This window comes from Copadichromis virginalis, linkage group LG14 (assembly GCF_057382275.1).
Source record: "Copadichromis virginalis isolate Kocher_CV1m ecotype Utaka linkage group LG14, C_Virginalis_male_GT1.1, whole genome shotgun sequence".
Lineage (NCBI taxonomy): Eukaryota > Metazoa > Chordata > Actinopteri > Cichliformes > Cichlidae > Copadichromis > Copadichromis virginalis.
Window position 1 is genome coordinate 5,095,635 of NC_140631.1, and position 14,522 is coordinate 5,110,156.

General features: G+C 40.7%; 1 protein-coding gene across 3 annotated transcripts in view; it reads right to left on the minus strand.

Annotated features, from left to right (window-relative positions):
- nf1a (neurofibromin 1a) overlaps nt 1–14,522 on the minus strand; it is a 129,714-nt gene that overhangs the window by 75,302 nt on the left and 39,890 nt on the right. For 2 of the 3 annotated variants that reach the window (XM_085479086.1, XM_085479084.1), the window contains exons 15-24: nt 14,410–14,489; nt 12,167–12,290; nt 11,764–12,010; nt 10,631–10,704; nt 10,409–10,492; nt 9,565–9,945; nt 7,243–7,382; nt 4,904–5,026; nt 4,268–4,351; nt 4,018–4,134 (exon numbers count right to left, since the gene is read on the minus strand). In XM_085479086.1, coding sequence (XP_085335212.1) covers nt 4,018–4,134; nt 4,268–4,351; nt 4,904–5,026; nt 7,243–7,382; nt 9,565–9,945; nt 10,409–10,492; nt 10,631–10,704; nt 11,764–12,010; nt 12,167–12,290; nt 14,410–14,489 — 1,454 coding nt within the window. The remainder of the gene's footprint in view (nt 1–4,017; nt 4,135–4,267; nt 4,352–4,903; nt 5,027–7,242; nt 7,383–9,564; nt 9,946–10,408; nt 10,493–10,630; nt 10,705–11,763; nt 12,011–12,166; nt 12,291–14,409; nt 14,490–14,522) is intronic. The other variant, XM_085479085.1, reaches the window with a different exon arrangement.

Genomic DNA, 14,522 nt, shown 5'->3' on the forward strand with positions numbered 1-14,522 from the left:
CTCTGCTGTATCATCCATGTGCTCTCTGGCAAACTTCAGACGGGCCTGGACATGCACTGGCTTCAGCAGCGGAACACGTCTGGCACTGCGGGATTTGATTCCCTGCCGTTGTAGTGTGTTACTGATGGTGACCTTTGTTACTTTGGTCCCAGCTCTCTGCAGGTCATTCACCAGGTCCCCCCGTGTGGTTCTGGGATCTTTGCTCACCGTTCTCATGATCATTTTGACCCCACGGGATGAGATCTTGCGTGGAGCCCCAGATCGAGGGAGATTATCAGTGGTCTTGTATGTCTTCCATTTTCTGATGATTGGTCCCACAGTTGATTTTTTCACACCAAGCTGCTTGCCTATTGTAGATTCACTCTTCCCAGTCTGGTGCAGGTCTACAATACTTTTCCTGGTGTCCTTCGAAAGCTCTTTGGTCTTGGCCATGGCGGAGTTTGGAGTCTGACTGTTTGACGCTGTGGACAGGTGTCTTTTATACAGATGATGAGTTCAAACAGGTGCCATTCATACAGGTAACGAGTGGGGGACAGAAAAGCTTCTTACAGAAGACGTTACAGGTCTGTGAGAGCCAGAGATTTTCCTTGTTTGAGGTGACCAAATACTTATTTTCCACCCTGATTTACGAATAAATTCTTTACAAATCCTACCATGTGGATTCATGGATTTTTTTTTCACATTCTGTCTCTCACAGTTGAAGTGTACCTCTGGTGCAAATTACTGACCTCTGTCATCATTTTAAGTGGGGGAACTTGCACAATCGGTGGCTGACTAAATACTTTTTTGCCCCACTGTATTTGTTTTTTGTTAAGTTGCCTAATAATTATGCACAGTAATAGTCACCTGCACACACAGATATCCCCCTAAAATAGCTAAAACTAAAAACAAACTAAAAACTACTTCCACAAACATTCAGCTTTGATATTAATGAGTTTTTTGGGTTCATTGAGAACATGGTTGTTGTTCAATAATAAAATTATTCCTCAAAAATACAACTTGCCTAATAATTCTGCACTCCCTGTAGACTTAAACACACAGCGCGACCCGCGGATCAGAATCAGTGAGATGTCGCCTTTCTCACGATCGGGGCTGAAAGCCGACAGCTCGCTGATTCTGATCTGTCGGCGGGTCCGCGCTTTGTGTTCACGCCCTTTATGCGCTGATTCTAAAGCTGTTAGTTTGATGTCTCTCCAAACAATATTGACCGAACCAGCAGCAAAAGAAGATCCAAACTACGCTTCACATAAACATCGTCATGAATTCACTCTGACTTTTGCTGTTTTGCTTCCACGGCGATGCACAGCTCGCTCTCTCTCTCTCTCTCTCTGTACTTCAAGAACAGTTTCCCGTCTAAAAATCTGTTTTCTTCATTATTCGCTTGCTTGTTACGCACAAGTCTACCGTTGTTTACAGCGCTGTCGGCCGCTGTTTTTTTTCCCTTTTACATTCTTCCGAAAAGAAAACCTCATTTCTGCTCTTCAATACTGAACAAATTTAAACTTTTTAAAATTATGCAAAATGCAAAATGCTAAATCTCTACTAAAACCACTGTAACTTCAGAGGTAATGTTCATGTGTTGATTAATGGTTTTCTTTCGTTTTTGATGGACTGCAGAATATTTTTATAAATCCCAGGCCAGGAAAACCACCTTCATCTTTTTCTGTGTTTTATCTTCAGCTACTTTGACACAAAGGCCTCTGCTGTGATGCTCACACCTTTGATAAAGTCTTGCGTGTGTCAGCTTCCTTTTTATTGATACAAAAATATGTAAATGTACTGATCTGAATTATTTCTGACTGTCAAAATTTCCCAGATTTAAATCGAATCGAATCGAATTAAATCGAATCGTGGATCGAATCGATTCGGGACCTTGTGAATCGGAATTGAATCGATTCTAGAAATCAGTGACGATACCCAGCCCTACTCATTAGCCTCATTTACCACCTGGGCCCAGTCAGCAATCACCTCTCTGAGGTCATATAAGCTGGGGATGAACTGGATGTAGGAGGGTGGTTTTTCCTCTGGTGTTCCCACATTGTGTGTCGAAGGTGTCGGGAGAGATCCTATAGTGGGGAGTTGTGGAAGCAGTGTAGCTGCTACATGTGAGTCGTGTGGGCTTGTGGGCCCCTGGAAGTGCCTCCTCATGCTGTGGAGTTTTTTGTTTGGTTGTTCTGTTCTTTGTTGTTGCGACCTTTTTCTTTTTCCAAGTGTTATTGGTAAAATGGCGTTGTCGGCTCTTTATGTTAAGCTCATCTATAATAAAAACTATTTTATTTACTAGACACCTCTGTCTGTTCTCCTTTCATTCTGTTCCGGACCCATATGTTACCAGTCCCCCCACACACCCCTAGACCTTCATCGTGGGGACGTAACAATGATGTTAACTGCATAATCCCCAGGAGGCCCTAAGACAGCCTTATCAGTCAACCAGCAAAACCTCTAATGTTAAGTTTTACCCTTTTGACGACCCCTGTTGAGGCAGGCCCATCACGGGTCGATCAATCGTGGGCATGTGTATCGTGGTTAGCTGACTGCCTTAGCTGCCCAAGTGATGTCAGCCCTTTTTAACCATAGCCAGTGACTGGTCCTCTCAGCAGTGTTAGCTAGTTCTCCATTAGCCTGCCGTTGCGCCTGTCCTCTGATCCCAGTCTCTCTAAGCAGCTTTGCTCAGACTTAAAAAGAGGTTATACACACACAATACGGTAATATTCTATTGAAGCACAATACGTATCACTCCGCGAGGCTCCTGACTACGGTAGCCGTAACGCTCCGACAATCCATGAAGCGGTGCGGCTTCGTAGCTTAGCAAAGTCGTACTAAAACATTTTTTGACAGATTTTTGAGCGCCGTGTTCCAAATAAAATCGGTTTAGTAATAACGACGGCCCACTTGCATGCTCTACCAAAAAATGGTATGATATGGCCCAGCCCTACTGATCGGTCTCATTTTTCCATTCATAAATTATATCTCTCACTTTCTCAGCGCACTCTCTTCATTTGTTAGTACGTTTCCATCTCAATCTCTAATCACCTTAATGCTGGGCAGACACTGTGCGATGACCTGCGAACGATGCAGGGTCTCACACTATACGGCCTGATGCTCTGATGCGACCTGAGTGCTCACACTGTGCGTCCATAAAACGAAGGTTATAACAGAAATAATGTCGCTTGCTCTCCCTCTGGCTTTCACTCACACAGACACACCACCACCATCAACTTTGCTAAATTGCTAATGAAAAACATTGATCAGGCAGCTGTGATTGAGCAGCAGTGTAGATCCAACTATTTTCACGGTTGTTGTGGTCGTGATCATTTTGTGAGGCCACATCGAAAAGGCTCGGATGAGCTTTCCAAAGTTCTACAAGTTGTGCCTCCATCGCTTGTGTCCAGATCACACGCTGCACTGCCGTACTGCTCCGTCTTTTTCCCTGACATTTGTGTTTGCGCGTGCGCAGTGTGAGAAACTGCGGTGACACCCTCACGACCAAGCGATTGATGATCGGGAGCTGGTCGTGAGGTGTTAATAGCTTCTCGTTACCCCACGTATACTACACGATGCACGATGAAGGCCAAAATCGGGCCAATCGCCAAAACGGTCGCACGACTCAAAAATCGGCTCAAAATGGGCCAAAAATCGCACAGTGTCTGCCCAGCATAACAGGGTGTACGTCCTTTCCCGCTCAATCTCTTTGGCTAGCCAACTGATACAAGTCCTTTTCTCCTTCCCCTGAGTGTCCAGCCTCACATACATGATCCTGTCTGACACTCTCTTCATCTCTAAAACACCATCTCACATCCTTAAACATTGCCCCTAATCAATTTCCTCTTCCTCTGTCTTTGGCCATGATGCATTGCACTTATTGCAGAGCGAGGCTGTACATAGTACTTGTGGCTGTGAGAGCATCAGCATTCAAACATAAAATTTCTGATGATTGTGAGCTACTGTTGAGATGAATTAATGATCAAGTACTGTCTTTTATGCCACAGAAAAGGTAAAATGTTGATGTGTTCTTACTTCAAGAAGAGCTGAGATTTGGCCTCCATCAGCTCTACTCCATCTCCCTCCTCTGGCTGCAAAGGAAGACCAGCTAACAGTGATACTACAGCCTCCATACTGGCTTGGTCCAGGTCCCTTAGCATCGCACATTACACATGCATGCATGCACACAAACAGACACACAGACAAATATGAAAACAATGAGAAGGGAGTTCATCATTTCCTGACAATACAATGGTTTTATAGCATATATTTAACAGAGATGCACCTTGTCAGGCACTTGATGTCATCATCAGCAGCTTGGTTGGAGGTTCCCATTACCCAGTCTGTCAGATATTCCACCATCTTGTTCCTACAAAACACCATGAGTGAAAAATTCCATTATGTCCAAAGGGGCAATACATTTCTATGTAAATAACAAGCGGAGGGGCAGCGGGCTGCACTATTGCGTCGCAGCTTGGTGATGGACGGTGCTTGTTTCAAACCCATTGGCCACCTGGGACCTTTCTGTGTGAAGTCTGCATCTTCTCTCGGGTAGTCTAGCTTCCCCAAACAGTCAGAAGATATTCAAAGGGTTATGTTAATTTGCGAGTCTAAATTGGCCAAACGTGTCAAAGTAAGCGTCAATGGTCGTCTGTCTCTCAGTGATACCTGGGGACCTGTCCAGAGTGTACCCTGCCTTTTGCCCTGTGACAGCTGGGAAAAGCTTCAACCCCCCCCCCCCCCCCATCCAACTCTGAATCGAATAAGTGGAAGAAGAAAATCTAAGTGAATAGGATGTGTTCTTCAGTTAAAATGCATTAAGTCAGTAAGTGCAAGCAGCTGGTATAAAAAGTAGAAGATGTGTTTTTCCTCAGTGATGTGCAAGCAAACAGTGTCCTAACTGGTAGCTGGTTCTACTGACCTGAACTTCATCTCCTGGCAGAAGGACAGGTCATCTCGTCTCTCCATCATCACCTCGACCAGCTGGCACAGCTTGGTTTTGATCTGGATCGCATGGACTACATTACCCAAAATACGCACATACCTAAGGGATAGAGCACAGTTCTGTGTAGCTCAGAGCATATTCTGTGATTTTCATTACAGTTTCCAAAAGCTTCAGAGACAAATAAAATCATAATTCCATTCACTTTGAAAAAACAAAATCTCTCTCACTGACATTATTCACTTTTTAAACACATTTGGATAAGCAAACATTTGATCCTGTTTAAAACAGCGCCTATTGATAAAGTCGACATACTCTGATGGAAAACCCTAAAAGGCTTAAATGTACTGGATTTATATAGTTTTTCCTTCTAGTCTTACTCGCCCCTCACAGTATATACAGCCACTTAAAATGGCCACCTGGTCCCTAACAGGACGATGATGGATGCTTAGCCGATTCTTAGCAGTAATGATATATCTTGCCTGTGACATGGACCATGCAACCATGAGTAGGAACACCCATAAGTGGCATTTAGGAAAACCAGTTGTAATGTCTTGCATATCCAGCAGGGGGAGGAGTGTGCATTCATTTACCTTTTAAATACTTATAACAGAACCATTACTTTAAGCCTTTCTATAAAATACCAACATAAATGTTTGCTTGCACCAAATAAAAAAGAGGTTGTGCATACCAAACACGCAAGACAGAAGACAGACAGTGATGCTTGCTGTCTATGGTCAAAATCAAAACTGAAATGTGAATTAAGCACTTGCTGGATTGTGCAACACCCAGCAATTAATGCAATTTAAACAAGCTGCCATAGAGCACTCAAAATGTGTGTATGTGCCTGCGTTTTTCTGCCAGAAATTTGTGGCACTTTGTTCTAAACAATTGGGGTGATTAATAGGGTCAGTAAAAAGATTCTGTAGGAGAGGGGCACAAAATAGTAGTTTTACTAATAATGTATGGATTGCATAATTTTAAAATGCAGTAAATTGGCTGGTGTAACTGCGTTTTTTGTTTTAAACCCTTCTGCTCTGTACATCTCTGATAAATCACTACTTGTAACACATTAGGCGATTATTCAAACAGCTCTCTGACCCCTCCCACCAAAGGCCAATGAATTCCAAACCCCAGCCCAAATATCCTCTCTATGTCCAACTGTGATTTTAACAGACGCACATAGTAGTCCTGCAGAAATCACTGACAGAAAGTACTGACAGAACACTGTGATACAAACAATCTTCTTCTTTGAATTTTCCTGAATTTTATGACATTAAAATAAGGGAGTTAAGCTTTTTACATTTTAATGCTTGTTGTTCAGCTGCCGTGCTTTATCTGTATTTCATTGAAACAATCATCACTTATTAATGATCGTGAAATAAAAGCCTTCCTTCTACAGGCAAGCAGCAACCCCCCAATATGGGAATAGTTTCGGTGACTACAAGATTTCTCATAAAATCTTTTACAGGTAATAATTCAAGTCAAAGGGGTGTGTTTATAGTGGAAAGTAGATATGTCCCAGGAGAAGGAGGGGGGTACTCCGATCAGCTGACAACCGGTTGACATATGGCTGTTAGCAGCAAACATGAGTGGCTGTACCTGTAAACCACATTCACCCATTTAGTTTATGAGGTAAAAAGGTGCCTTATCCTAGATTTTGCTAGTATTTAATTCTCATCTGCAGGTCCTGGACAGGTACACAAAATATTAAAGAATTTATAATTTAATCAAACATACAGTCTGCAAAAGTTGATTGTGTTCATCTGGACATGGCGTTTTCAGTGAGAGAAACGTTTCATCACTCATGCAAGTGACTTGTTCAGTTACTGGAGACTGAAGAAGCCTGAGGACTTTGTTATTAGATAAAATGAATATTGATAAAGTTTACCTTTATGGGCAGAATCTGCAGTAGAAAAAATGTGATAAATCAGAATATATCACATCGCGAGTTAAGTATTGTGATCATATCGTATCGTGGGGTGTCTGGTGATTCCCACCTCTACTAAATATGTTCAAACTTTTGACCATACTCTTTTAATGCAAAGTGGAGATGGTTAAGCAGAAAATGTTCTACATGCCACTGTGAGATGGAATGATCCATGAGAGAAGGCTGGACCATTCTGCTAAATGATGAAGAAACTCTACTAGAAGTTATTCTGCTAAAAGGAACAACTATGTCCAGATGTTATGACATTTATTTTCACATTTTTAATGCCAAAAAGAACATCAATTTAGATTTAGTTTGTTGTGGTGTTTTATGCTTTGTAATTTCCATCACCGCACAATGTTTTAATTTCATATTTTGCTGTGATTACCTTACTAGGTTGAGCATCATGGTCTCAATGCTGGCTTGTCCCAGGTGTTCAGAGCTGCCCTCTGAGTGGTTATCTAACAGGTTCTTCATGATGGCTATGGTCTGCTCCACAAACTGTGTGTTAGTGTCGTTGATGGGAACCTGAAAAAACGGAAAGCCACAACGTAAATGTCAGTAACATTGTTACTGTACACAGTGTTAAAGAAACAAAACAACAAACACACTTGGTGACTTTTGATAAAGGACTGAATTTTATCAAAGCTGCAGTGTGATGAACCAAAACAAAGAATTGTTTAAGAAAAATCTGACAATTTAATCCAGATTTGTTTTTGAGTCCTTGCCAGAAGAAAATTTGGGGATTTTTTGGGCCAAAACCAGCCATTTAACCAAAACTCCAGCGTTATTGACAGTTAACCATGTTAAACTCTCCTCAAGCAAGGTAATGATGATTCTTTTAAATATTATGAATATATATAATTAAAAAGTAATATTAATCCATTTAAGACTGATAAAGAACATTTTTCTGCAAATTACAGATACAGCCACTCAAAACTGCTGCTTTCAGCCAGAGATGAGCCGACAGTCAACTGTCAGCTGAAAGTCAGTCGCTGAGAGTCTCCCTTTCGTCCTTGGGGCGTATACTTTCCGCTATAAACACGTCCCTTTCACTCAATTGCATAGTGGCACCAAGGGATGTCGCTTTGTTAGGGGAAAGAAAAAATAAAAAACCCACACACTTTGGATAGTTAGTCATAGATGATTTTCTCAGTATTATTGTAGGGCCTTTATGTTATAATATAAAGCGCATTAAGGCAAGTGTTTTGATTTCATGCTATAAAACTGAATTTAATGGAATTTTACATTCTTTTGATAGCTTTTGCTGTAAACCTCTTCACCGATTAAAATCTAAAAGAAATTGATAAAACTTCATTTTCAGCATTCAGACATTTCATACTACAAATCCCCCAAACTATTTTCAGTTAACAGTTTTTCATTCATCCAATTCAAGCTAATCTAATAAAATAGTTACAATTTAAAGGAAAATTGAATACAAAAAATAATATTCTTGCACACAAGCTTCCTCAAAGATCCCAGCCTATTGTTTGCTGGGCTGATACTTCTTCAGACCTCTGTTTGAAATATGAGTACATTCTTCACTTTTCCGTGTAAGGTTGAAACTAAATACTTTGATTTATTCTTTAAATTTCTTCTAATTCTTACATTTGTATAGTCGCTCATTAAGACCAGGTTGAACGCTAATAACGCGATTCTTTGCGACCTGTTAGCACATGCAGATTTTCCACCTATAACTAAATAATAATAGTATTCTTGCACACAAGCTTTCTCAAAGATCCAGACCTGCATAAATACTACAGGTTGGATACTTTGCAGGACATGTATCAGTCGTTGGACTTGGAGTGTCCCTTTCACAGCGCAAAATTTTTGAACCAGAGTATTATATTGTAAATCACAAAGGCGATTTACTAAGATTAGTGGCAGACACCTTGAGTAAGCAGGCAGGACTGTGATCGTTACCGCTATGACGTAATTTATTTGGAAAGTGTAAATGGTGAGAATTACCAATGGTTTTACGCACAGTGCCAGAGCTTTGTGGTTCACTCCTACAGCAGTGTTTTATTAATCATCCACATATTTCTGGCTGAAACACACACATACATATTGTTGCACAATCTGAATTAGTTTAAGTTTCGATTTTGTAGTTTATATAACAAAACATACAAGACCCTACAATAATAATTTTACGCTGTCATGTTCAGAAACACAAGTCAGCAATAATCACAGAATGCAAGCATCACTTTCTGTCTGACCTGTTCGTGCACAACCTGTAATTTTTTGGCTGCAAACATATTAATATACATATTTAATAACAAGGCTCAACATTAGCCAGCAATCGGTCAGGATTCCAACGTGGTGCTGTCACTGATGAGGCGGCAGTTTTAAGTGGCTGTATCTGTAGTTGTTTTTACTTTTAAAACTTTATCCACAATTTTCCAACAATACAGTTTATGTGTACTGAGGTGATTTCATAGGCTTTTACTGCTTCTGTCCTAAAATTGAAAAAGAAGGTCCTGAATAACAAATTATGCTACGTCCTCGTGTCACTGGATGGCATAAAGATTTTTGAAAATTGGATGAGGTTATACAGGAGGCTTTCTAAAGCTCAATTAAAAAAACGACTGCTATTAAAACAAGGGCCTATTACACAACCACATTTCTAATTTTTCTCCACTATTTGACACATTTTTACTTCCTAAGAAAATGGCTAATTTTTAACATTTATTTCTCTTTAATACGAACTCACCGGACCCTGAGTGTCAAAGAACTTGCCAATGCTGTTCTTGAGCTTGTTGAACAGCATGGGATACAGAGCTGGACTGAGCTCCAATCCAAGGAGATCCTTAACATTGGTGCGAACATGGAGGCCCACCCTGTCGTGGCCACAAACCAGCAGAGCCAGCAGCCGGTCCAGGAAGCGGCTCACAGGTGTCTCACTCGAGGCCGAAGAGCAAGAGGAGGTCATGAGGTTGGACACCTCACAAGGGCCCATAGAGATCATGGAGTGTTTACGCTCGGTCATGGAACCCATAGGTGGACTGTATGTGGGTGGGCCTGGGGTGCTGCGCTGCTGGAGGCACACACCGCCCAGAGCACACAGAAATCCTGTCATGTTGATCCACTCCTGCTGCAGGGGGATACAAAGACACTGAGGCCCAGTGGCACAACACCAGGTAAGCTATTTGTTACAAGTCTGCATTCAGTAATATCTCTGTTCATATTGCATTGTCTCAAAACAAAAATTCACATCAACAGCAACAAACAGGTCACCAAATCTTAGTTTGACTAATCAGAATTCTTTGAGACTGTTTTAATGATTGTAATGTTTAGGATTATAATTCAGTTTCCAAAATAAATAAGCTTCTAAAGATGACTGAATATAACACAATAGTGGACTTGCAATCAGGTAGAATTCAGAGCTGGTAAATAATCCATACCTGCTAAAAACTGGTGTCCTCTGCTACTGCCTCACTAGCAGTGCTCTTATATTTTATATTAGTATTTTGTGCTTTCAGGTAAAACTAAGTCTGGTACTCCCAGCAAAGATGTGATACATAGAGACGGTAACTTCACATTTCCCTATACCTTACCTGTCCATCATCTGCCTTGTTTTTGGGAAAGTTGAGAATCTGTTTGGTGGCCTGGTCCCATTTAGCGTATGTGTCCTCCCAAGCCTACAACATTAACAAATTGTAAATTTGAGATCTGAAGCTATTGTATAAATCAACCAAGAAGTCACCAGGGAAGGGTGATTACAAAAATAACAAAAAGCACATCAGTAGCCCTGAAAATGAATGTAAATTGAATGTTACTTCAATATTTCCTGGCGTAGGATGCTCTATCCTCCTCAACAAAGCCATCACCCTCTTCTGCAAGGTGGAGCGGCCTATGGAATTAAGAACAAAGCCTTCATTTAAAGACTTCTATTTTGGGATCTACAGACAATATAAACAGAAAACAATGACATCTAGATATTCCTAGTAAAGCAGGATCTAAAAAACTACTAAATCACAGTGTGTGCCTATTGTTTAGACCCTGCTTTTGCATTTTGGCTTAGTTTTTGATAAATGATGTCATATTGCGATACAGTACTGTGCAAGAGTCTTGCACCAATTTCATTTCTTGATATTTTACTTCCAAGAAATAAGAGGGTTCTTTTGAGTGGTCCTCAGCAATAGTTCTCCAGGATTTTGTAAGGTCTTTCAATGACTTTCTTTAGACACTGACTGCTTTTTTTGCTGATTTCAGTCCACTTATATCTGAGTGTTTTCACTGGAATGTTTTTCTTTTGTTGTTTGTTTTCTTTTTGTTTGTTAAGCCATATAACACTGACGCATAGAACAACCAAGGATGAAAAAAAGCCACATAACTCAGCAGACAACTTAGCCAAAAACATTTTTCTATTATCTTTAGGCACTTTACTACTTGCAGCCTGTCATAAAATTTGTTCTTTATTTAAAAATAGCAAAGATAACACAGTTTGCTAACTACAAAAACTGAATTTTCACATCACAAAGGTGATTCTCACAGAGATTAAAAATTAGAATGTGTGCAGATTGTTCTTACAAAAATGTAAAGAAACTGAACAAGTGGAGGATAGATGAAGTGGTAGGTCTAAAAAGGTATGCCAAATTACATAAGAACTGAACTCAAAATCAAATGATGATTCTAAATATGAAACTTTTTGGTTTAATATTTATGTGAATCCTATTTGGATGCTTTTCTCGGCTTGAGTGAATTGTCTGACACACACTGGCTGCTGAGGACACACTTTGTATTTTGCTTGATTGAGCATGCATCAAAACGTGTTTTCCGTTTATTTTTTTGTTTGTTTTGTGCATCAAAGCAAAATCATTTACAATTTATTCATGTGAAAAGATTCATTAGATGGCATGAAGCCAAACTGGAGGATTACTTCTAGCTAAGGTACAGGCAACATACTTACCCGTTCCCATCATGTTGCTGACAGATGCCAGTTCACTGAAAGTCATATAGTTGGGCAGGATTGTCTGAACGGGCACCTCGTCAGCAGCACTGCGGATATCAGCTTCCTCACACAGGTGGCGAAAACAAGACATGGCCACCAGAACAGCTTCGGTGTCTGGGCTCCACAAGAACATGTAGAGGCACACCTCTAGCTTTGTCTGTGCCTGCCGACAGATGGGGATGCCACCACCCATGGTGGCACACTCCTGAAAATAGCAAGTAACATCCTGATTATACCCACCTTGTGGGACATCACATCATCACCCTTCCTGGTTCTAAGCCAATGAAACACATCTCGCAAGGACTAGACTGATCACTGGGGCATACACCAGAGTAATGTGCGTAAATAAATGGGGCTGCACCTTGTTTTTGAGCAAAAACTTGTTCCTGCAGATGAGAATCTCCCTCAGCCATTTCAGAACCTCTGTCCCATTAACAATTAGCTGACCGATGAGTTTGCGGCAAATTAGGAAGAGCACCTGTGAACTGAAAAGAAGAACATAAACAAGCGGTCCTGTAAATTTCAATGTTTATAACATCAACTGAGTATGTGCTGCTTTTTTTACACTATAACAACATAAAAGCACCTTTCAGAAATGCACATCTTTCCATTATTTTCCATTAATTCCATTAACAGTATCTGAAACTGTCGACTTCATATATAAATAAGTACTAAATGGTCATTTTTGAGGAAAAGTTCCAACGAACATACTGAGTCCAACCTACTTGTGTACACTCAATTTATTAGTTATACCTGCTGAACTGCTTATTAGCACAAATATCTAATCATCCAATCACATGAAAGCAACTCAATGCATTTAGGGTCATACTGTGACGGATCATCATCATATCTCATTACCTGTAATATTTTCATTTAAGCTGTCCTGACTTAATTCACCAGTTCTAAAAAGATTAAAAGGGGCTATAGAGTCCCAATCAAAAGTTTTAGACCACTTGAAAAATAGCAAAAAAATCATTTGTTGCATGGTTGGATCTGAACAAGATTCCAAGTAGAGCTTCAAAATCCAACAAGAAGAAATGGGAGTGAGACAAAGCATTTTTTGGAGCATGCAATTTATTGCAAACAAGACTTCAACTGAAACAGGCCGTTTTACAAGCTGATGAAAGGTTTAGGACCACACCTCTAAAAAACCCTGTAGACCCCCCAAATCAGAAATCAAAATTCCAAACATGAACTCGGTAATGAATAGCTCCACCGTTATTGTTGATCACTGCAAATTTTGTTGCAGGAATCCTTGATGCAAACATTTACATGAGGTAGGTGGGAACATTTCTCCAAGTGGTGAAGACGGGTGCACGAAGGGAATCTACTGTCTGGAACTGTTGTCCATTTTTGTAAACTTCCCTTGCCAGCTATCCCCAAAGGTTCTCAGTTGCATTGTAGATTGGGGGAACATGCAGGATGGTCCAAAAGAGTGATGGTATTGTCCTGGAAGAAGTCCCTTGTCCTGTGGGCATTGTGTACTGTAGTTGTTACCACACAGACCTGGGCCCTCAGTCATGAGGGATGTTCTCTGCAACATCTGGACATAGCCAGCGGCCGTTTGACGACCCTGTACCTCTTGTGCTGCCCCCTCCACTGTGGTGGGTAGAAAGCAGCTCAGGTGGGATCTGCTTGTCATGCCAGTAACATTGGAAACAATCAGGACCATCGAAGTAAAAAAATTTTCACATCAGAGAATAAAACTTTCTTCCACCTTCCAATGTCCCATGTTTGGTGCTCTCTTGCAAAGTCCAACAGGTCAGTTCTGTGGCGTTTAAGGAGACGTTTTTTGTTTTTGAAGCCCTTCAGTCTTAGATGCCATCTGCTGATTGTGGGGCTGCCTTCAGCACCAGTAACAGCCTTAATTTGGGTTGAGGATCATCCAGTGTCTTGACAGACCCTCTCGCTCAGTGCTGGTGAAATTTTTGGGGGTCTTCCACTTGACTTTTTTGTTCCATAACCATCAGGATTCATTTAAGAAATCCTAAATTACTGTTTTGCTGCGTCCCACCTCAGCAGCGATGGTGTGTTGCGAGAGGCCCTGCTTATGCAGTTCAACAACCCGACCACGTTCAAAAAGGGAAAGCTTCTTTGCCTTTGCCATCAGAACCTCATGACAGTGTGACTACTGGACAGAAGATGACAATGAATCCACATTTTTGCAAAACCTTTGATCAGCTGTTTCAGTTTTAAGCTTTGCACGCTCAAAAAAATGTTTTGTCTCACTCCCATTTCCTCTTGTTGCATGTTCAAGTTCGACTTGGAACCTTTTTATCATTCAACCATGCAAAATATGATTTTTTTTTTTGCAATTTTTCAAGTGGTCTCAAACTTTTTATTGGGACTCTACTTTGTTTTATACTCTATGCCCCAGCATAGACTAGACATAATAATGTCCAAGAAGTTCCTGGCTTCAATGTCAAAATATCTTCTAAAACATATTCAGCGGATGGATGTAATATTGTTTGTGTTATGAAATAAAAACAAATTCACTAAAAGGCAAGAAAATGAGTCACAACCCTTTGGGACATTGCTGAGTCTTGATGGGAATGATCAAATTTAAGATCTCTAGCTTCTTCATGAAAGATAAGACTGTTGTACCTAATGTCCCAAAATGTCTCTATGGGGGCATCAGGATTCCACAGCTCTATGTTCTCTGGTTGGTGCAGAACTAACAAAGCCTGGAAATCAAAAGAGCAAGAGGAAGGAGATTT